The sequence below is a fragment of the Rhinichthys klamathensis genome, unplaced genomic scaffold, assembly GCF_029890125.1.
Source record: "Rhinichthys klamathensis goyatoka isolate OS25496 unplaced genomic scaffold, OSU_Roscu_1.1 h1tg000020l_1, whole genome shotgun sequence".
Lineage (NCBI taxonomy): Eukaryota > Metazoa > Chordata > Actinopteri > Cypriniformes > Leuciscidae > Rhinichthys > Rhinichthys klamathensis.
Genome location: NW_026606571.1, coordinates 2,097,655 through 2,119,847, shown reverse-complemented (window position 1 = coordinate 2,119,847; position 22,193 = coordinate 2,097,655). Strand labels below are relative to the sequence as shown.

Sequence of the window (22,193 nt, the reverse complement as noted above, 5' to 3'; positions counted from 1 at the left end):
ATGCCCGGCGCGAATGATGCGTCTATTTGCGTCTTTGCATTGACTTTGTATGTAATCTACTCGCTTCGCGCTTGGTGTGAACACACCGTTAGGCCTATTGTTAATTCGTAGACACGATATTTGTCATCTATAAAAAAAATTGCACACAAAATAACAAATTAAACGAATAGATCATGATTTAAGTAACATATTCATGGTTTTAAGGCGTAATTTACTTGTGTAAAACGGAAAGTTTAAAACTGAGGAAAAAATAGGCCTAACGCGTCGAAAGCTAACAAAGCTAACTTGTCATTAAGAACATTAAATTTTTCAAATGTATAGAATTAAGTGATGAAAACACAATGGTTGATCGTAGTTACATTTACTGAATAAATTACATCTAAAAATCCGTAATATACTGCAGTTTTTACTGTTGCTTACCTGAGAGCAGATGGAGTGGAGATTGGAAATCCAAATTCCTCAATGATAACGGTTTTCTTCTTTTCGCGCATTTTACTTGATTTTTAAAAAATTTGCTTCAAGTACTTAATGCGTGTAAATATGCCAGAGAGTCAGAAGTCAAATTTACTTGTCTGTTGGATGTATAATATTTACAAGTAAAAATTGAGTATATAATTAGGATTTACTTAATATTCTAAAGGTTTCATTTTTACAAAATTATTCTTATGAAAGATACATGATTTTTCCTGTTTTATTTACTTTGCCATATAATCATTTTTACAGTGGCACGTGTGTTGTGTGTCTGCGTGTAAGAATATCAGTGTCTATATCAGCAGATATCAATAGGTATTTTCGTCATTCAAAAAGGGAAACTGAAACTAGTGCTGCGTTCCAGTCCAAAATTGTCATGCCCTTCACTCGCTAACTTCCCTCCGTCTCGTTCACTCGGATGCACGTCATTGCTTACGTTGCATGAGTGCCCACTACTGGCGGAAACTGCAATGGCTGAATTGGAACGTCCTAAGCCCTTGATCACTTGTAATTAGTGTTGTCACGATACTAGAATTTCTAACTTCGATACGATACCTTGAAAAATATCGATATTCGATACCATTTTCGATACCACGGAGAAAAAGCTGCCACAATATTAAGGGGGTATTTTTTTAATTTAAAGCTAAATATAACAAGTCTAGAACATGACAATGAGGTATATTTTACATGAACAAAAATGTCCTGAGTTCTATTTGTTTATATTTTTTAATTGGACCAGAGCTAACATGATGTACTTTTATTACCTACTGTTATCAAAGATTAAAATATACTGTAACAAAAAAGCACTTAACAGTATCAAATTGGAGGATAGAGAGTCAGTAATGTATTATTGTATATATATTATTGTATATTATTGTAATTATGTATATACAGTAATGTATAAGATTAAACATTCAATTTTCAGTTAAAGGCATGTCATTATTGAATTCAGAGATAGCTGTTTAGTTTAATTAATATCTGTGTAATCAAATTGATGATAATCGCTAATGAAGGAAAATTGCAGAATTAAATAATAATTTTTGAATAAAGTTAAATAGGCACCAGTTAATTTACATTTGACCACAGTTACAATATTTACTTGTCTAAGATTCCTCAGTCAGATTATGTTAACTTTAAGAATTAAAACGAGACAACACAGACTCTTATCAACAACAATACTAGGCCATCTTGGTTAATGTTTCAGAAAAGTTCAAATGGGAAGAGTTACAATGTTTCCTTGAGGACTTTTTTTAGCAGTGGGGGCAGGTCTGTCCAAACAACAAACACCCCTGATGCTGAGCATATGCTGCTAAATAGTAGCCTACCCCTGGAGCCTGTTCCTTAAGTCTGTTTTCACCTATACAATCATTTTTAAAAATGAGTGATGTGAGGGATTATTGATAGTCAAACAATCTGTTGGGTGCCCGCAGCCCGCTCGCGTGTCCGCGCTATTCTCCGACATGCCCGCTCGCGGTGTGTAGCTCGTGTCCACGCTATTCTCCGACTCCGACATGCTCGCTCGCGGTGTGTTTTTTACGCGTGTCCGCGCTATTCTCCGACATGCCCGCTCGCGGTGTTCTTTATCAATCAACCAAAGCCGGTCGCGGGGGCGCCGCCCTCGCCATCTTTCCATTCACTTCACTTTTGCTATTTAACCAGAGCGAATGAGACGAGTGCGTCACGTGTGGTGTTTGTCAACGCGCATGAGTATCGATACTTCGGGAAATTAGTATTGGTACCGTTCAGATATTTCAGTATCGATATTTATCGAAATATCGATATTTTTGACAACACTACTTGTAATGGAGTTGATTTATTATTTTTTCCCCTTAAAGAATTTGTTTAATGCAGCATCCAAATGTATATAGATGTGTTTGTGTTGTTTTAAATAAAAAAAATCATAATTAATATAGCATAGAGTTGTTTGTGGTGGTGGTGATTAGACGAGATCTGCGGTGACGTCACAATCGTGTTGCATTGTGGTATATGGAGCTGCCTGAAGTGTACATATGAAGTGCGAGGGTCTGTCCATATAAACTTCCCTCGTCCACTTCACGAAGTGGAACGCACTTCGAAAAGGCGGCAGGGATTCCCCCTAGAAGTGCTTAGGGAAATTCGCAAGTGCGTGTCTAAAAGTGGACTGGAACGCAGCACAGAACTGCAGATATACAAACCGTGAACAAGTCAGCGCTTGGTTACCATTTTGAATGCCAGTCATGCTGATCACTTTCTTAATTCCGGTCAGCTCATGCTGTTATGAAAATATTTACGCATTGGAATGCTCAGGCAAGATGACGTGAAATTATAACAGCCTGTGCTGTCTTGACTTCTTTGCTCGCTTTCATCACTTTCACTTTTATTCTTGTGCACTGACGCTAAGCTGAATAGCCAATCAGAGTTCTCTCTCTCACCGTGGCCGATTCAACATGCTGAATCGGCCCAAAAAAACCCAGATGGTGTCGAACTAGAGCCAACCGACGCTCAAAAAAGGCCAGACATTGGCCGACTGTCGGTGTGTCTGTTGGTGTGTCATGGGTTTAAAATGCTGATTTTAAACTGGGTCAGCTTTAGGGTTAGGGTTGGGGGCAGATTTAGACTATTGGGATTTTAGCAGAAACTATGGTTAATATGGTAAATTTGATAGAAATTCATCTGCAAGATTTATGAAATCTATGTAAATGCAGTTTTCTTATCCAAAGATAATCCTTGTACAGGGAAGCCGGCTGTTTGCTGTGCCAGTCTGGTCTGTAATTACCCATACAACAGGGTTGATCTGCTGGAGTGGTGCAGGATGAGATGAGCCGGGGGGGCAGGTGGGAGATCCGGCCTTCGTCACGTGCACGAGAATGTGAGAGAGCATCACAGGGTCGTGCTTGGAATGGTGGAATTTTATTTCTGCTATGAAGACATGGATGCATATACAGCAACTGCAAAGCGGATGAAATCAGGCCAAAGCTGTTCTCCATCCACGTCACATGACAGAGTAATGTTTTCACCTCCTCCTTGTGGAAGTTAAGGACAAGCGGTTATAACACCTCATGCTCACAATTAATCTTATTGATGTAAAATGACATTCCACTTCCTCGACTGTCTGCAGTGAGGTAGAAAAACAGCCGTTATTATTTGTTATTCTGCTCCAGTGAATCTTAAAGTCAACATGAAACTTTTTACTTTATTTACCTTTTTACTTATTTAAAGTGACACATTTCTGAATGAAATGCGATATTCTGTGAGATTTAATTTTATCCATCAAATTATTCATTATTTAGATTATGAAAAGTGCTACTTAAATTATTGTACACTACCGTTTAAAAAATTGGGGTCAGTTATTTATGTAATTTTTGTGTGAAAGAAATTCATATTTTTTTATGCAACCGGGAGGGATGCATTAAATTGATTAAAACTATCAATAATAGACTTTTACACTGTTACAAAAAGATTTCCATTTCAAATAAATGCTATTTTTTCTACTTATCAAAAATATCACTCTTTTCACCACATTGAATAATAAGAAACGTTTTTTTGAGCACCAAAGCAGCATACCGGTATTAGAATGATTTCATGATTTCAGATCATGTGACACTGAAGACTAGAGTAATGATGCTGAAAGTTCAGCTTTGACATAACAGGATAAATTACATTTTAAAATATCAAAACAGAAAAAACCCCCAAAGTATTTTAGTTGTAAATTAATTAGTATTTAATAATATTACTGTTTTTGAGTAAATAAATGCAGTCTTGATGAGCATAAAATGCTTCTTTCAAAAACATTAAAAAATCTTTCTGACCTCAAACTTTTGAAAGGTTAATTACAAAGCACAAACAAATATAAAACAGCAGTGACTCATAACATTTGCTTTTGGAAAAAAATGATAAAAACTAAACTATTCATAGTTGGAACCCTCTGCTCTGTTTTAATTCATATGTAATAATTCATAATAATTGATCATTATTGGTCATTAATAAAATGAACCATCAGAGAACCGTGAACATCCAAATGTTTTTTTGTTACATTTTATTTTTTAATTAGGCCTATTAATTTAAAATCTCAGGGGGTAATTCTAGTAAATATTTTAGGTCAAAGGGGTTCGACTGACAACATTTGTGAATCCCTGCTCTAATACCTTTCTTTGTCTCTTTCGCTTGAACCATTCTCTCACTTGCCTAATATCGTTCACTACCATCTCTCTCCGTCTCTCTCTCCTATGCTGGTTTCTGTCTTAGAATCCTAGTGAACTGGGAACTGAATGTGAGAGTGGCAGCAGATTGAGCTTTGTAGTCCAGGCACGGCTAATCATGGCCACTACTTTTATTCATTCTGTATTATTCATGGCAATGAAAAGCAGAATTTAGTAGAAAAACATTGAGTCTGTCCTGGCCGCCAGTCATTTGGCATGGTGTACCTGTGGTCTGGACTCTGTCTGGAGATGGAGGCCTGATCTGCACTCACATCGAAAATTGCAGCATCTCATGCTTTCAATGCCCTTCAGCTAACCTTGAGTTTACAAAGAAATAGGGTTAATTAATCACTTCCGCTGTTCCTTAGAAGTTAGAATGGTGTTATTAGTCATCTAGGATTAGGCATCTGGTCTCTTGGTAGGGTTAACTCATGGTGCGTAGAGTGCTGACTCAAACTCGCTGTCCATTGAATTCTACAGACCAAAAACTACTGCATCTAACAGTGTTGTCGTCCAAATGCTGAGGCTGTTTATAGTGGGCAGGATGGTGAACAGCTCTTTTAAAGTTCACTTCATTTTTCTGTAGGTCTGTGGTGGGAGGAGTTTAAGGATCTCTGTTCATATCAGGCCAAAGTCATCATGGTGTTGGTGTAGTAGACACAAAGAGATGAGCAAACCCAAAGGCCAATGAACAAAAACATGTGGGCTCAGAGTTATTCTGTTTCAAGTCAAGTCAAGTCACCTTTATTTATATAGCGCTTTTTACAATACACATTGTATCAAAGCGCTTCACAGTGATAACATGAAAACAATATAACAAAGTTTGTTTCTAAAAGAAAATTGCGTCAACGTCCACCTTAAGTAAGGCAGATCAATAATATTATTGAATATTAAATGTTTCTCTGTCTTTGCTCCTTGTCTTTCTCTTGGCCTAAATATTGATCATTATTGTGCTATGAGTGGAATTCATGTTCTGAAATGAAGCAATCAAGAGGCTATGGTATGATTTTACCATAGTCAGGGTCTTGTTAACTACAATGTGAGTGGTTATAACAATTTATAATAGTGCACATCCTTTTGTAACTTAGTTATTGCTTTTATGAAGAGGCAGCAACAAAAGACATACATTTTCAATAATGTAATTTATAATAATAATTAATGTACCAATACTAATTTATTAAAAATATTTTTAATAAAATTATTAATTGGTTAATTTTTATTTATTTAATAATTGTAACTATTATTTAACTATTTTTGAGCCATTCAAGAATGTGAAGTTAATGTTCTTTCTATTTGCAGTAGTGATGATAATAATACAAATATTAATTAAATTGTTATTTATATATTTCATTTAATGTTCACATAACAATATTGTTGAGCCATTCAAGAGGATGAGGTATTATCAAACTCTGCAGTCTTTATACGTCAGCCTATGTTTAGCTGGGTGATGATCTGTAAAATGAGTTCAGCTTCCTGGACTTTCCCGTTTCCACTGGCGTGGTGATTTTATAAGGAGTGGAACGTGTCTGCTGGTCCTGACTGAAACTGAAGAGGTGTCATACTCTCTCTCTGGTCCTGCACTCACTAACACTGACAAATAATATGCTGCTCTGAACCTGATGCTGTTTTCTCTGGTGTACAGTATGTTTGTGTATGCTTGTAAGCACATTATCGTCACACTGTATGTACGGTGCTGACATGAACTTGGCTGTGCTTCGGGAATTCAGAATAAGAATAGTTTGCAAATCACAGAAGTATCCACCATACACGATCTACTGGATGCAATAAATTCTGCATTTTCAACTTTCAACTTACCTTCTTTATAGCTGGTATGTTCTTGCCACATAGACGTACGTATATACGTTTGTGTACATACTGTAGCACGTGTCCCATGACAATTTGCAGAGTGTAGTGTGTCAGGAAGGTCTGAGTTCAGAAATCTGCCCATTCCTTCCTTTCGCTGAGGTGCTGTCAGTTTGTGTGCCATCTGGTGCTACAGAAATAGACAGGGCACTCCGGATGACATCTTGGCAGCTGGGCAGAGCTTCACTTTTCTGGTGATTTCTATCTCGCATCTCCCTTATTTCACTTCTATCCAGTGCTGGAGATAATAGTCTCATAGTGCAGCGCTCTCATTCAGTCCTCACCTAACCACCTCTTTCCTGTCTGCTTTAATCAAACATGATGGAATCTCATAAATCAAGCATTTCGAGTCAAGAAAAGCAGTCCTGTTAAATCTGACAGTCTTTACAGGCACTTTTTTATTCTCACCTGTCACCAAGGCTGCAGTTATTTTGATTAAAAAAATTAATGAAAATAGTAATATTGTGAAGTGTTAGTACACTTTTATAATAACTTTCTATTTTAATATATTTTAAATGTTATTTATTTCTGTTATGGCAAAGCTGAATTTTCAGCATTAATACTCCAGTCTTCAGTGTCACATGATCCTTCAGAAATCATTCTAATATGAAGAGTTTGGTTCCAAAACGCGATAAACGCCATTTCTAAAAAAAAATAGTTACTGCAAAAATCAGTATTGTATCTGGTTGGTATTGAAAAGTCAATGTTTAATTTTAAGTAAAATGCGATATCCAACGTGTTATTCTGTCATGTTTTCTCCCTTTCTTTCCAAACCGCGACAAACGCCAGTCTCCCTTCTCTGCAGAATGCGATTTATATCCGCTCTCAACCAATCACAACGCACCATTCCACGCAATGTAAACAGTAACGGCAGCGCCTTAAATACACCCGGCTTCCTAGTTTTTCTTATCTATTTTGTACTTTTCGATCAACAAACAAACAAAAAAATGAATCATTTTGACGGCATTGATGAACCTGTGGTTGTTTCTGCGGTGGGTAAGAAACGTAAGGCATCGAAATCGAATCATTTACGTGAGGAGATTAAGAAGATGAGGCACTCGGGAGGAGGAAAAATGTTTTCAATCTTCTTTACAGTTCTTAATAAAAATATTATACTAATAAACTTACGTTGTTGTGTATTTTCAACAGTTTCAATATGAAAAAAAAAAAACTTTTATATTGATTCAATGGATTAATTGCATTTTGATTTAAAAAAAAAATGGATTTATTGCATTTTGGGGGAAAAAATAATCCGTTTTTATAATAAATCTTTGAAAATCAAAACCTGGATTTAAATTTTTTTTTGTTATGACCTACAAATGCTATGTGAAAGTTTGAAACAGAAAATAGTGGTTTTCATCTTTCCACTTTCTTGGTAAAGAAAACACATTTTTACTCAAATTAATCTAAATGGATTTATTGCGTTTTGGAACCAAACTCTTCATATGCTGATTTGATGCTCAAGAAATATATCTCATTAATGCTAAAAACAGTTGTGCTGCTTAGTAGTTTTGTGGAATATGTGATACAATTTGATATAAAATAACTGTTTATACTTGTTGTAGCATGGTGTATATAGAGTATTACCATCCAGCCCTATACTCACCTTCTCTACCTAAAAATTTTTAAAATGTCTTTTTCAAGAGTTGTTTTTATTGTCTCTGAATAAGTTCATAGGCCTCTTATAAAGTCATAACAGATGACCTCATGTTTTGTACAGGGCCTGGCATTCTCTGGCGGCGGTGCTTGAGCTCAGTATTGTTCTTCAGCCTTCCTGTTTTTATTCTCTTTCAGTAGCCGACATGAAAACTGCGTGGACGGCATGCTGAGGCTTCACTGAGACTTCTCAAAAGCCCAACACTGCTCAGAAACAAGAGGATGAGCTTAAAGCTCTGTCTGTTTCCTGAAATGCCCTTCCATAAACTATCAGATATTATTATGTCAAAACAGCCGTAACGATGATTATAAGGAACTTGCAGTGATAGGAGGAAGTCACACTTTTTTGTGCACCACAACATCTCTGCACTCGTGTTTTCCATTGCTCAGTGCAATATTGCAGTGATATACTAATACTCTGTTCTCTTATTGTTTCGAAAGAGTCATTGGTTTAACATTCTAATCCACATGTTGTAGTAAATAATAACAGAATCACTTTGCTAGTAATGGTGAAAAGAGAAGTGACAAACTCCTCAAGGGCTTGTGGGCACAGCCCGTGTGGTTCAAGCTGCTGAACACCCTTGGCATTTGCTAGTTTCATGATGATTTGTGGTTGCTTTTGATCTTCAGCACCTGTGAGAAGAAAGTGGAGCCTGTGTTTTGCTCTCTACTGCCTCAACAGGCAGATGGGTGTTCAGTTCATAGATCATTCCAGCTGGGAACACACTCTGTCCAGTTTAAGCTTTCCTCTTTAGGATACAGCAGTGTACAGTAGATCTGTGTTCGCAGATGCCACGCTGGGTGTAGATCTTGGCAGTTGGATATTTGTTTTGCTATCCTTATGTTGGTCTTGGGTATTTTCTGTTGTGCAAAGTTGTACAACAAAAATTGGCTAATTGTAAAAACCTGGCAATGGATTTTAAATCCAATGGTTAATCAATAGTACAGACACTGTTCTGGAACCAAAAGTTTTGTGTAAGCAGCTAAAATGTACTTTCCTCTGCAACTTGTGGTACCCCTGAGGATATATTTTAGATGTTTAATGCCTGTTTTTTTGTTTGTCTTATAATAATGCCTTTTGAAAACCACTGCAGGCTGTTAGCGGTGGATATTGATTGGCCTCTGGACTAAAGAGCAAAGTCTCATGGGGTCCGGAACAGGAGACACATATTCCACCGCATTAGGCCGGGCATGCCTGCGATTCTCAGGTCATCTCACACTATCTGAAATAAGCCCAGGTTTATCATCACAGTCTGAAAGTTGATACGCTTTGAGCAGACAGATGGGTTTTTCATTCTTTCCTCTAAGCTTTTCCTGTGCACATGCAGGTCAGCTGGTGTAGTCTGCTAACTCGTTTAAAATCCCTCCTGCTTGAGTTTCCTACAGTGATGAAAGCCATTAGTCTTCTTCGTGCATCTGTACCCAGGCTTCCTAGCAGGAAGACCAACATGTGTGTGTGTTATTGCTGTGCCAACCTCATTCACCCCTGAGTTGGTTTGTCAATTGGCTGCAGCAAGTGAGCATTTGCATAATTGTTTCTCTCTGGAATATCCTGCCGAACCAGTGTTGTATTTGTGTGTGCAAGTGAGTTAAATGTCCAATCAGACTTCGTTTTTGATGATCACATGACATTAAGCTGGTCTCAGCTGAAGAGGACAAGGGATTGGGGTCAGGACATTGTTTGGGAGGAGTGAATAGCACGTTTAGTTTTGTATTTGCATAATGACCGGCAATCCTTTGGCTGATGGTTTGTGGTTTGCTCAAGTGCATGTTTTATCTAAGCATAATTGTGTGAGTTGAGAGGCTGTTTTGAGAGGTTATTCACTCAGTTCACCCACCTCAGTAGCATTTAGCCTCATGTTAGCTTCGAACGGTTATTTACAGACCGCTTTGAGGAGATGGGCCTGGCTAGCTACACTACCCTTGGCCAGTGAATGCTGTTCATTTTCATATTTGAACAAAAAATGGGTTAAAAATAAAATAATTCTAACTTTTAAGGTAGTATGGTTCACCCTATTCAACAGTAGGATACATTTTGAATCTAGTATACTGAATCCCTGATACAAACAAGAAGATTGTCAGCTACTTTCAGTAATGTAATAAAATGTTCACTCTGACAGCTCTATCCCAGGGCACACTTACAGGGAGGCAATTCCCACAGCGAAGTGTTACTCCCTTTTAGATAATTATTTTATTTTATAGTATTGTTTTTTAAATCTTTTTTTTTTTTTAAATCAAATATTTAGTCAATGATCATGTTTTGACTTTAAAACTTAAACATACACATTTTAAATATGGCCGCATAAACCAGAAGTTGCGACCAACTTTACTTTTACAGATTGAAACAGAATATTAAATAGAGGTCAGGGCTGTTTTTTCCAAGTCATCAGAGGTGGAATGCCATTCCAGAAGGGAAGGAAATTCTCAGATTTTGATTGAGGACTATGAAGACAGACATTTGTTTTGTTTTTTGGATTTATTTGCACAAACTAATTGTTCACCATAAGACGAATAATGTGCACTAACAAACTAAATGCGGTCAAATTGATTTCATGCAGACTTTAAATGTCTTTTTAAATTTCTTGTAATTTCATATTTATTATTTTTACTATACTATTATACTATTAGTTAGTATATGATTAGTATTAGTTATTGTGTACACAAAGAACATTTGCATGTATATAGCATACACTATGAATGCATGTATTTTTTTTTTAAACAGCTTGCTTAGTTCACTCATATTGAATCTTCTCAGGCCTAATGTCTGGCTTGATGTCTAATTTACAAATCCTCATGCTTTCATTTGAAGCCTTTTACATGTTCAGACAGATTTAAGGGATTTTCAAACATGCATATGTGAATTTTTAACAGTCTAATGGCATTACAATTGTCACTTAATTTGGGTTTGATATTTCAAGCTTGAAAATGAAAACAGCACACGTCTTTGAGGGGGAGGTACAAAATTAAATTGTATAACGCAGATGATGATTCTGCATCCCACTGTTCAGTGTGGTGGTCGTCATGGTAACAGGCCTTAACTTTTGCCATGGCTTGCGTGAGCAGTGTTGACGTAGGAGACATGAATGGCAAGAGATAATTTGAACTCTTTGTGTTTTCATTTCCCATCTAAATTTTAAGGACTTTAATACATAACAGGAAGTGCTTATATAGGCTTTGAATGTAAAATCCTTTCTCATTTATGCTTTCAATTGAAAATATCAGAATGAAACCTGTCTGTGTCACAAAACATAGTAGAGGCTCTAGAATGATACAAACATGTGTGAGTGACCCACACATGTGCGTATGTGAGCAAGGCCAGGCTTGCCGGTTTTCCATCTGTCTTTCGGCCCCTGTGCTGATCTTCCCATCTCATCAGTGTTCTGATATGACGGGTGAACAGCACAGTGCATGATGGGAGAGGCGTTTATAGTCCCTCTGTGTGTTTTGTTCCAGGAAAGAGGCGCAGAAAGACTGTGGTAATGTAAATCCCTGTGTGTCCACTGCTCCAGTTTCCAGTTGGCCTTAGGTCAGAAGTGTAATCGCTCTTTATTTAGCCTCTCTTTCTTCTGAATGACACAGGCCTGTCCTCGACACATTGACCATGCGAGGATGCAGGACACGAGAAAAGGAGCAACCTGGGAACGTATCAGTTATCTTTCCGAAGAGGCACACAACTAACCAGCTTTCTGAGAAAGATGCCTTCATGAAAACTCTTGAGACCAGGATGGTCCTGTGGATTTGTCCTCCCCTTTTATAGTAAAGCTAGATAATAAAGCTAAAAGTAACATTTTGGTTGTTGCTTTTTGACAATATTTCATATACCAAGATTTATAAAAAAAAATTCTAGAATTAAAGATTAAATTCGAATTAGAGTTTTGTTGAAGCTGATTGTGGGCAGCACTTCGACACGCAGCATGGTTGCGTTTGGAAGACCAGAGTTTGAATCCCAGCTCATGGTCCAATCGCTTTCCTTCTCTCTCTCTCCCACTTTGCCTCCTGTCCACACTCTCTACTGTCCTATCTGAATAAAGGCAAAATCAAAAATGAATCTAAAAAAACTTAAAAACTGATTTGAGTCCACCCTCCACATCTATTAGCTTTCAGGTTAACTGTCTGCTAGTATTCTAAAATGATGACTTTTATTTTTATTTATGTTGTTGTTGTTGTTGTTTTTGAAACCTATATTTTGACCAAAAAAAAAAACCATTGTAACCAAGTAAATTCAAATAGTTTATTAATATAGAAATATAATATGTCAAAAGTGTTCGTATCACTGAGTGCTGAGGAAGCAGAGATGGTCTGATTGAAGTGGCTTTGGAAGAACCCTCCGGGGCTGAAATTCAGCTATGGTAATTGCTGTTTCGTTTCCAACACGCGCTGTAAGTGGTAGACCAATCACAACAGATGGGCCATCTGACCAATCAGAGCAGAGGAAGCTCTCGGAAAGGAGGAGTTTAGTGAGAGGGCACTTTAATCCAATGTACTACCTACTCTGGCAGTATGCGATTTCGGACACCGCTAAGGAGTGACACGTAATTATGGTAATATTCAGATACTCACCAGCAAAATCATTACAGATAGTGCTGTATATTGAATATTCATTATAAACTTTCTAGTCTAGTTTTCAACTGATATCTTGCAGAGAGAAGAGGCTCAGTACTTAGCCCTCCTCTCTCATTTCCACTGAATAATAGATGAAGACTGTGAGATTAGCCAGTGTCCCATAGGTGCTCCTGGTGATTTACTCACTGCAGGGGGCTCAAACGTCCTCATCTGCAGAGAACCTTGTGCTTAATTAGACCATTGACTTTTTATGTATAATCCGCACCTCTTTCCCTTCTCTCTTCTATCCATGCGCACTTTGAAGTGGAAAAAACACCACATTTCTCTATTTCTGGGCTGATCCGTCACTTTTGTTACAGCGGGAGCAGGAAAGGTTGTTGTAATGTTGTTGTTTGGATTGTTGCTATGACAGCAGCATATGCATCCCATTTGTCAGTCACCCTTTTATTTTCCGCCCACCTAGCCAACTGACCTCGCCACCCTGCGCTCTGCTGGTGGAATGTGTTTGTCTGGATCGAATCAAGGCTTGAACTCTTTCGGGGCCGTGCCGGGTTCTTCGAGTCGGTCGAGGGGACTGCAGCAGCTGGCTTTCTCATACCTATAAATATCCTACAGTAGATTCCTGTGGCCCTGCAGACTTTTGAGTTGCTCACTCCCAGGCTTAGCGTTCTGATGGTGTGGACTTGTTGAGATGAGGGTCTGGCTGAATATTTGGGACACGCCAAATACCAAACGAGCCTGTAGATTCCTGTTTATTAAGACTGCAAGGATATGTAGTAGGCCTATGTGAGATATGTCAAAGAAATCAGGAAAAGTTAAATTGTATTTCAACTGTGAGAAATGGGAAGAATTGTGGGTAGTCAAATGCAACAGGTGGACCTGCTGATCCCACACAAAGACATTTTTGAGTCATCAGTTTTTTTTACACAGGCCCCACTGGATTGAATGTGTCCTCTCTCAATTGTTGAAAACAAAAATACCTCCCAAACACGTGGTTGTGGAGTAGTTAGTTATGCACATGTGACTCTTTTATTTCTCATTTGACAGACATTTCATTCAATCAGAGGAATTCATGGAAATTTTCATTTTGGTTTACATACGGTGGTGATTTATGGCCACTTGAAGGCTGACTCAAACTTTCTTGATCATGCAGGGCTTTGATGTCAGGTCAATAAACCTGAAAAAAATATATAAATATGAATATTCAATTTATTTGTATTTAATTTTGTATTTAATGGTCTGTTATTGTACAGTCTGTTACAGTTGTGTTTAACTGTTTGTCCATAGCAGACTGAAATTATGTTGAATTGAAATTATTCAATTCAACATTTTTATTGAATTGGATCATTTCATTTTCAACATTTTTCAACAGATCAACATTTTTACAGTTCACAGGCTGTTTTCTGTGAATTGAGTACACGTTTATATTCAGTCTAAATTTAAATTTAGTAAATTTCTATCATGCAAAAATTATTCAATTCAACATTTTTATTTTATTATTATACATTAGTTATACATTTATTAATTTTTACATTACAAATTATATTATCGCCATAATTAAAATAAATTAAAAGTATATCTTGTCACCTTTCACTCTAGATATTGGGTATTGAAACAACCCATATTGGTCAACCACTAGGTGTTTTGTGTGAAAAACTGAATTCTGATTTTTCCTGTCTTTTCCAGTTATTTTGAACCCCAAGAACCCAAAGGAAGGACCCAAATCCTTCAGCTTCGACTACTCGTACTGGTCTCACACCTCGGTAAGTCTCATTTTCTCTCCCTTTCTCCTGTCCTTTTCCTGCTCTTTTTGCTTTTTCTGCTGAGCTTTCTCGGTGGACAATAAAATGTGCATGTGGTCAGATTTACAGCTGTAATTAATCATCCTCCAAAAAAGTCTGTATTAATGTCTTTTGTTCCCCTTTCTTCATTTCTTTGCTAGCCGGACGACCCCAGCTTTGCGTCACAGAGCCTTGTGTACAATGACATCGGAAAAGAGATGTTGCAGCATGCTTTTGAGGGATATAACGTCTGCATTTTCGCCTACGGCCAGACCGGAGCTGGCAAGTCCTACACCATGATGGGAAAGCAAGAGGAAGGACAGGAAGGCATTATTCCTCTGGTACGTATGTAATATCACAGCATATGTATCACCTTAATGGATCCAGAGTAAAAGACATGCTTAAGAGCTCAGCAGCGACTGAGATGTTTCTGATCTCAAAGCAGACATTGCCAGAAGACATTAAGGCATTAGCTCTCCGTCTAGCACGTCCTGCAGTTATTTGTGCTCTGTATCGATCGCTCTCTCTTTCCTCCCTAATGTGCTCTTTTGTCCCCCTCCCAGCTCTGTGAAGATCTCTTTGAGAAAATCAATGACAATAACAATGAGGAGATCTCGTACTCGGTGGAGGTGAGCAGCAGACACACCATGACTCCTTACTCCATTCCTGTGACTCACTTCACATGCTCTCCTTAATCTGTTGAAATGCTTTTTTAGCTGTGTTACCTAAAAACATTAAACTCAATAGAGGGGGGTGATGGGTTTGATCAGAGCCCACTCAAGTATTCAATAACTGAGAGTAAAACATGTTCAGCTACAAATAAATTGGCAGTGGTATTAAATATGCTGTAAATATTCGCTGTGATGCTATTTAATTTTGGTATGATTCATAATTGGTTTGCAAAGATATACTGAAGACAATTGAATGCGTCCTGATCTGAAATAGATTGTTAATCTGGATTTGGTGGATATGCATATATAACAACATAAATGTCTTTACTCACTTTTGATCAACTTAATGCGTTCTGTCCTTGCTGAATAAAAGTATTGATTTCGTTAAAAAAAATATTACTGACCTTAAACTTTTGTACGATAGAGTACATTTTTTTTTTTAGAGTATCTTGACTTTGCAAAATTCCACACATTGCCTTGAAAAGATCCAAAAAACTGACAGAGTAGATTAATATATATGTAATTGTTATATGCTCATTGTAGGTGGCTTATATGGAGATATACTGTGAGCGAGTGAGGGACCTGCTAAACCCTAAGAATAAAGGGAACCTACGTGTCAGGGAACATCCTCTACTTGGGCCTTATGTGGAAGACCTCTCGAAACTGGCCGTCACCTCTTACACAGACATAGCTGACCTCATGGATGCTGGAAACAAGGCTAGGTGAGAGAAAAATCCTATATGTTGTTGACTCATATAAATCACTATTTTGTATTGACAATGTAGAACATTTCAAATCAGGTACTTATAAGGTTATTTTTTTATTTTGGATGCTGATTTTGAAGGATAGAGGTTGGACTGATTGTCAAGGGGGAAATGGGAAAACTGTTGTTGTAATGTTTCCTCCAGTGATACTCAGACTGACAGTCATGTGTAAAATGTGACTCTTGGGAAGGAGTAACACGCTTCTAATCCTCCCATGCTGATTACCAAGGTTTATTTGTGGATAATGTGACATGTAAACCCTGTTTCTCATGAGAGCATCCCACCCTGTGCCATATTCGGCACATTAGATGTGCTGATGTCTAATTCCTGCACTTACTAGCACTTTCCAGGATTATTCTCTCACACTCTGGTGATAAGCATACAGAGCTGTACATGAACTTCCGAAGTAGGGAACTTTCACCTTCTTCAGGCCAAAGATAAAGAGATAAAGAGACAAAGCCTTGCCTATAGAATGTGGATTAGGGGTTGAATGACTTCAGATTTTCTGATATCAACATTTATGTGATTTAAAGTTGAGATGACGTCGATTAATCGCTGATGATGTCATTAATGAACAGATGCAGGTTGCCTTGTGCACAGCTATGCCATATGACACAGCACTGCCCACAAGGCTATTGCTCCTACATAACAGCTTTTTATCAGTTCTTTTGTGTTTGTGTTATATTTCTCACAGATTTCTGCTTGTTCTAAATCAGATACAGATAAAGTTGCACAGTAAAGATTACATATGAATGAATTATTGAGGGAGAGATTGCATGGGAATTAATTCTACCAGGCAGCGTTTCTCTACTAATAGTGAAGCTGTGGGTTTTAGTTACTAAGAATCTGAAAAGGTCTAACTTCTAGCATATATTTCTAAGTTATTTTATTGATAAATCAAAGATCAGTGTTGACGATACATTTCTGTGCTACTGAATGATTCTGTGTGCGCACAGAATCTGCGCAGGATGTGCGAGGTACTGTCTGTATGTATGTGCGTTTCAATGTAGCAGCGCATTAGTTTACAACGGCTGTTTAAAACGTGCATACACCCAATCAATTTTGAGCATCCAGATAAACATATCTTGTGAAGCGCTCTCGGAGTATGCATTTATTTTACATTTTAACTGTTGGAAACGGAGCGTAAAGTGGACTTCAAAGATTTCTTATCCTGTTGTGCCCTCTATAGGCCATGATCAGCGACTAGTCGACGTCAAGCTTAAAGCGTCATGGCAGAACATGAATGTGTACTATATTTCAATTGTACTTTTAATGTTGGAGGGACAATGGAAGATAGCCTTTTAACTTTTATAATGATTTTTATTGTATTTTTGTGTAGTGCATATTTTGTTTTCGTTGAGATCAGGGTTCAAACTTTATTATTGTATTTTTGTAATAATTTTCAAATAATAATATATTACTAAATAATAATAATTAAATATATATATATAAATTTTTTTTTAATTGAGGGATCCAATTAAAAAAATAATTATTCTTTATTATTTTTTATACTTTACTTTTATTAATTAAATTTTTTCCCCACAAAATTACTTTGAGTTCAGGGTTTACTATTTGTTTCACTCTAATATTTATATGTATATTTATTTTATAGTTCTATTTATATGCATATTTACATGTGAAAATTATGGCACTAATTTTGACCCTGTGTCCACAGAACTGTTGCCGCCACAAACATGAACGAGACAAGCAGCCGGTCTCACGCCGTCTTCACTATCGTTTTCACCCAGAGGAAGTACGACAGCGAGACAGACCTGTCCACAGAGAAGGTTGGATACTTTACACACATTCACAGCCATTATGACATTTCGCAGAGCTCAGAATAGTCCTGCAACACAAAGTCAGCAAATCCTGAACCAAGCAGAAAGGGAAACTGAGAGAAAGAGACCCGTCCTACTCGTCCTGTTTGTGGGGCTCATTGTGTAATTGCTGCAGACACAAAGACAGCTCTATGAGGTCCAGGGACACAATAGCTATTGTACAGAGCTACTACATTAGATTCACTACACAGGTCTCACCCCAGCCCTCGCTCTAATATTACGCATCCAGTTTGGCAGCAGCACCGCTGGCCCAAACTCAAGCACGACAAAATGAAAAGATAACCCAAGCATTCATTAGCACAATTAGTTTTGCATGCATGCACCAATGCTTTTACTATAGTACCCTAAAACGACTGGATGATTGAACTGTTTAGCAATGATTAACGGAACACATGATTTACAAATGTTTTCTGAATCAGTTTGATTTGAATCACCAGATTGATTCATTTGGACATCGCTATATCAGAAATATGTATATACTTCTATTCCTAATAGACACAAATCTTTGGACAGCATGAAAAAATAGACTCCCACATACATAGTATGCCAGACTGAAGAAATTTCCTTTTGTGTTTTATTTTAGTGTGTGTTGATCAGTCTGAAAGTATCTGTTTTGTCTTGTTTTAGGTCAGCAAAATCAGCCTGGTGGATCTGGCAGGAAGTGAGCGTGCTGACTCAACAGGGGCCAAAGGAACCAGACTGAAGGTACGGACTAATTTTACAGCCTCTCTAGAGTTCCACCACCACCTGCCATATGAAAAATGACTGTGCTCTCCTCCACACTCCTCAAATATTCCAGGAATGTAACATGCGTTACTGAACACAAAACACTTATGCATCAGCTATTTTTATGATTTTAATCAACAAAGGCTAAGGTCACAGTGCATTTAAGGTCTTGTTTGTTTTAAGGGCAATGTATTAAATTTGATTTAATCATAGTTTATTATTATTATTATTAAAATACCTGTTTGTGCTTTCTTAGGAGGGAGCAAACATCAACAAATCTCTAACTACACTAGGAAAGGTTATTTCGGCCCTGGCTGAGGTGGTGAGTAGTATTCATAAATTCTTGTCTCTCTCTCTCTGCCTGTTTGCCTGACTGTTTTCAGTACTGTAACTCTGTTTGCTGTGTGTCTCTCTCCTGGCAATGCTTCCCTTCTCAGGATAATTGTACCAGCAAGGTAATCTTTCCCTGTGGTCACTAACCAGCACTGAACCATTTCTATCTAATGGTTAAACCTATCCACCTTTATCCATGTAACCTTTTGTCTTAATAGTGTCCTGTCTTGATGTCTCATACATCAAGTAATTTCCTAAAGCCCTTTATTATTATAGCAGTAACTGTATATATGTGCTACATTCCAACATGTTTTACTGGCTGTTTTGAAACAGAGCAAGAAAAAAAAGAAGACAGACTTCATTCCTTACCGAGACTCAGTGTTGACATGGCTGCTAAGAGAGAATTTAGGTATGTATAGGGGCTTTCACACCGGAGGAAACTTTTCATATTGCCTATAACTAATGGCAGAAGTACCCACTTTTTGGCATGTTCGCGCCACAGTAACTGAGAACAATTTAGTTCTAGGAAGGCCCTTTGTGGGGACTAAATTAGTTCCTATTTCAGAGTAGGGTCTAACCCAGCACTTTAGGGAACTACCAGTGACGTAAGTGTACATTGATTGGTCGAACACATGCGTAACACTGGTAACAGGCATTTGTAAAAAAAGAAGAAGAAAAAAAGAAAAGAAAAAAGATTTTTATTTATTTATTTTTATTCCACTAAATTATGATCTATATTCAACTGATTTAATTAAAGTTTTCTCATAAGATGCCAAGTTGCCAACCAATAGCTATCAAATAAAACCCTTTCAACCCGAGGTGTTTTGTTGTTACGTTGTATTAAAATTATTGCAGAGATTTTAACCCACTCCATAGAGTTTCTCTCCAAGGTCAAATGTAATGCAGTGTTATAACCATTTTGAAATCTAACTAATTAATCATTTAACAGAAAAAGAAAACGCTTACTATTTACAATCACATCTTTTCTTATGCTCTTTTTTTTTTTTTTATGGTCTGTGGAACTCGTTAGGCCATCTTAGCTCAATACTCAAGTCAAAATTGCATTACTTAATGTTTCTAATTGTTTGCATAATTGTGCTCATCAACCAGGAGGGAACTCAAGGACTGCTATGGTGGCCGCCCTGAGCCCTGCTGACATTAACTATGATGAAACTCTCAGCACACTCCGGTAAGAATTCACTCCTACTTACCATCAAACAAGGTGACTTCCACTCTTACATCCTGATTGTGATAAGAGGGCTTTCTTGCTCTAGATAAAAACACTCTTGTGATATCAATGGCTGTTTGGATAATTTTCTTTGTTTGCTTATTCAAAGATATGCGGACAGAGCCAAGCAAATCAAGTGCAACGCCGTCATCAACGAGGACCCCAACGCAAAACTGGTGCGGGAGCTTAAGGACGAGGTGACACGGCTGAAGGACCTGCTCCGTGCTCAGGGTCTCGGGGACATCCTGGACAGTAAGTCGAGGCACAGCGCACCCCAATGGCCACTGACATATATGCCCAATTGCCAGACAAATGGGAGGTCACTTACTGCGCTCACAAGTGGCGAATTCTTTAGCTCTGATCTAATGCCGCAGTCTTGACAAGCTTGCATTGTCTTCATGTTGTTCCTTCTATGTCTTCATTTAACCATTCATCAACATGCGATGGAGATTAGCATTAGAATGGACATATGATGGTTAGAAACAGACAATACTGTTTTCCAACACAACATGTCCAGTTTAACCACACACAACATGCCAATTATGTAAAGTCAAGTGTTTCCCTCACATGTTTGTCTTCACAATATTTTGTCTAGTCAAATCTAACTGCCTCCGTCAGTCATTCCTCTACTAGTCCTCTCAACTCTGACTTCTCAACCTTCTCCTGTTCTTCCTGCTTCCCTTCAGTCGAGCCAATGGGGGATGATTGCCTTGGAAGTGGAATCAAATGTGTGTATACGCGTGACGGGGCCACATCCTTTTGCTCTCCCCTCTCGCTACTAATAGCTTATTCATCGCTTCTGGAATACAAACCTATCGGCTTTGCATGCCTCAGTTTTTTACCACAAGGAATCCCAGACAAACGAGATAAATATGGGATGGATGGGTTAACGTGCCGCTAGCAGGCTTTATGCTTGCTCTTAGCCTAATTTGATAGACTGTCTGGCATGATGCAGTCTTAATGGCAGGCTTTCCTCCAAATAAGCCCAAACCCCACCCACAGCACGATAGATCTGATAGACTGCATCTGGAAGCACTTAAAGGGATAGTTCACCCCAAAATGTCAAAAAAACCAAAACATTTTGTCATCATTAAATCTCTATTTTCTTTTGTGAAACACAAGAATGTCCTAGATTTCGTTTCCATATAAGGAAAGGTGATGTATACTTATTTATGCTAATTCTAAAAACAAACGGCAGCATAATGAATCATAAAAGTAGTCCAAATGAGCCATACAACTATACTTTGTGTGATAAACAGACCAGTAGTTTTTTGCATTTAAATTTACTTAAGCAAAATTGTATATAATATGAATATCCACATAATGAAATATTATATATTGTCAAAATTAATAGACAAATTTAACTAAGAAGTAAAATTGTATATAACATTCGGATGCTTTCAGGGTATAAATCTTGAATTGAAAATCAACATGAAACTGCTTCTCAACTCATATTTCCATAATCTGACAAATTTTCTAATGAAGTAATCAAGTAATAAATGAATGATGAATGTTGAAATAAAATGTATTTTGTTTTGTTCCATTGGGTTTTCCATTTCCGGTTTTAATTTAAACTTATTGAGGTTTAGGCTTATAGCAAAATTTGCCGATGAAATAAGACAAAATATAGCTTTAAAGTCAATAGCTTTGTGTGATAAACAGATTAATGGTTATTCTCGATTAAAGGAAGACTGTAAGTGAATGATGAGTAAATTTTTTTGGACGACTTTAAAAAATCTATTGTATGACATTCTGCTTAACGTTAAAGTTGAAAATCTGCTTTATATTTCGAATGATATGGGTGACTAAATGAGAATATACAGAATTTATTTGTATGTGAAATATCTCTTTAATGTTAATCCTTTAATCTGTTCATTGATTTTCATTGGAATATTGTCCTTTTTTTTGTCTTGTTTTTTCCCTAGTGATGTTTTATTGTGATTTAACTGTTCATTGCAGGTCACGATATTGACGATGTTAGAACACTACTAAGTTTACAAACTGAAGCAATGATCTATCAGAGAAAAGGTGCATGTTTGATCATTTTACATTTGCAGAATAGCAGTTGCAGTGTTAGTGTAAGAATACCATAGCATTATGTAGCCTCAGTACTTCCGTATC

General features: G+C 37.4%; 1 protein-coding gene across 14 annotated transcripts in view; it reads left to right on the top strand.

Moving 5' to 3' along the window:
* kif1b (kinesin family member 1B) overlaps window positions 1-22,193 on the top strand; it is an 87,795-nt gene that overhangs the window by 19,448 nt on the left and 46,154 nt on the right. For 5 of the 14 annotated variants that reach the window (XM_056239459.1, XM_056239543.1, XM_056239503.1 and 2 more), the window contains exons 3-13: window positions 14,418-14,494; window positions 14,674-14,853; window positions 15,076-15,141; window positions 15,727-15,905; window positions 17,623-17,734; window positions 18,413-18,490; window positions 18,768-18,833; window positions 18,949-18,966; window positions 19,178-19,253; window positions 19,955-20,033; window positions 20,182-20,324. In XM_056239459.1, the coding sequence (XP_056095434.1) occupies window positions 14,418-14,494; window positions 14,674-14,853; window positions 15,076-15,141; window positions 15,727-15,905; window positions 17,623-17,734; window positions 18,413-18,490; window positions 18,768-18,833; window positions 18,949-18,966; window positions 19,178-19,253; window positions 19,955-20,033; window positions 20,182-20,324 (1,074 nt within the window). Of the gene's footprint in view, window positions 1-14,417; window positions 14,495-14,673; window positions 14,854-15,075; window positions 15,142-15,726; window positions 15,906-17,622; window positions 17,735-18,412; window positions 18,491-18,767; window positions 18,834-18,948; window positions 18,967-19,177; window positions 19,254-19,954; window positions 20,034-20,181; window positions 20,325-20,758; window positions 20,801-22,193 lie in introns of all 14 variants that reach the window. The other 9 variants (XM_056239467.1, XM_056239494.1, XM_056239440.1 and 6 more) reach the window with 3 other exon arrangements.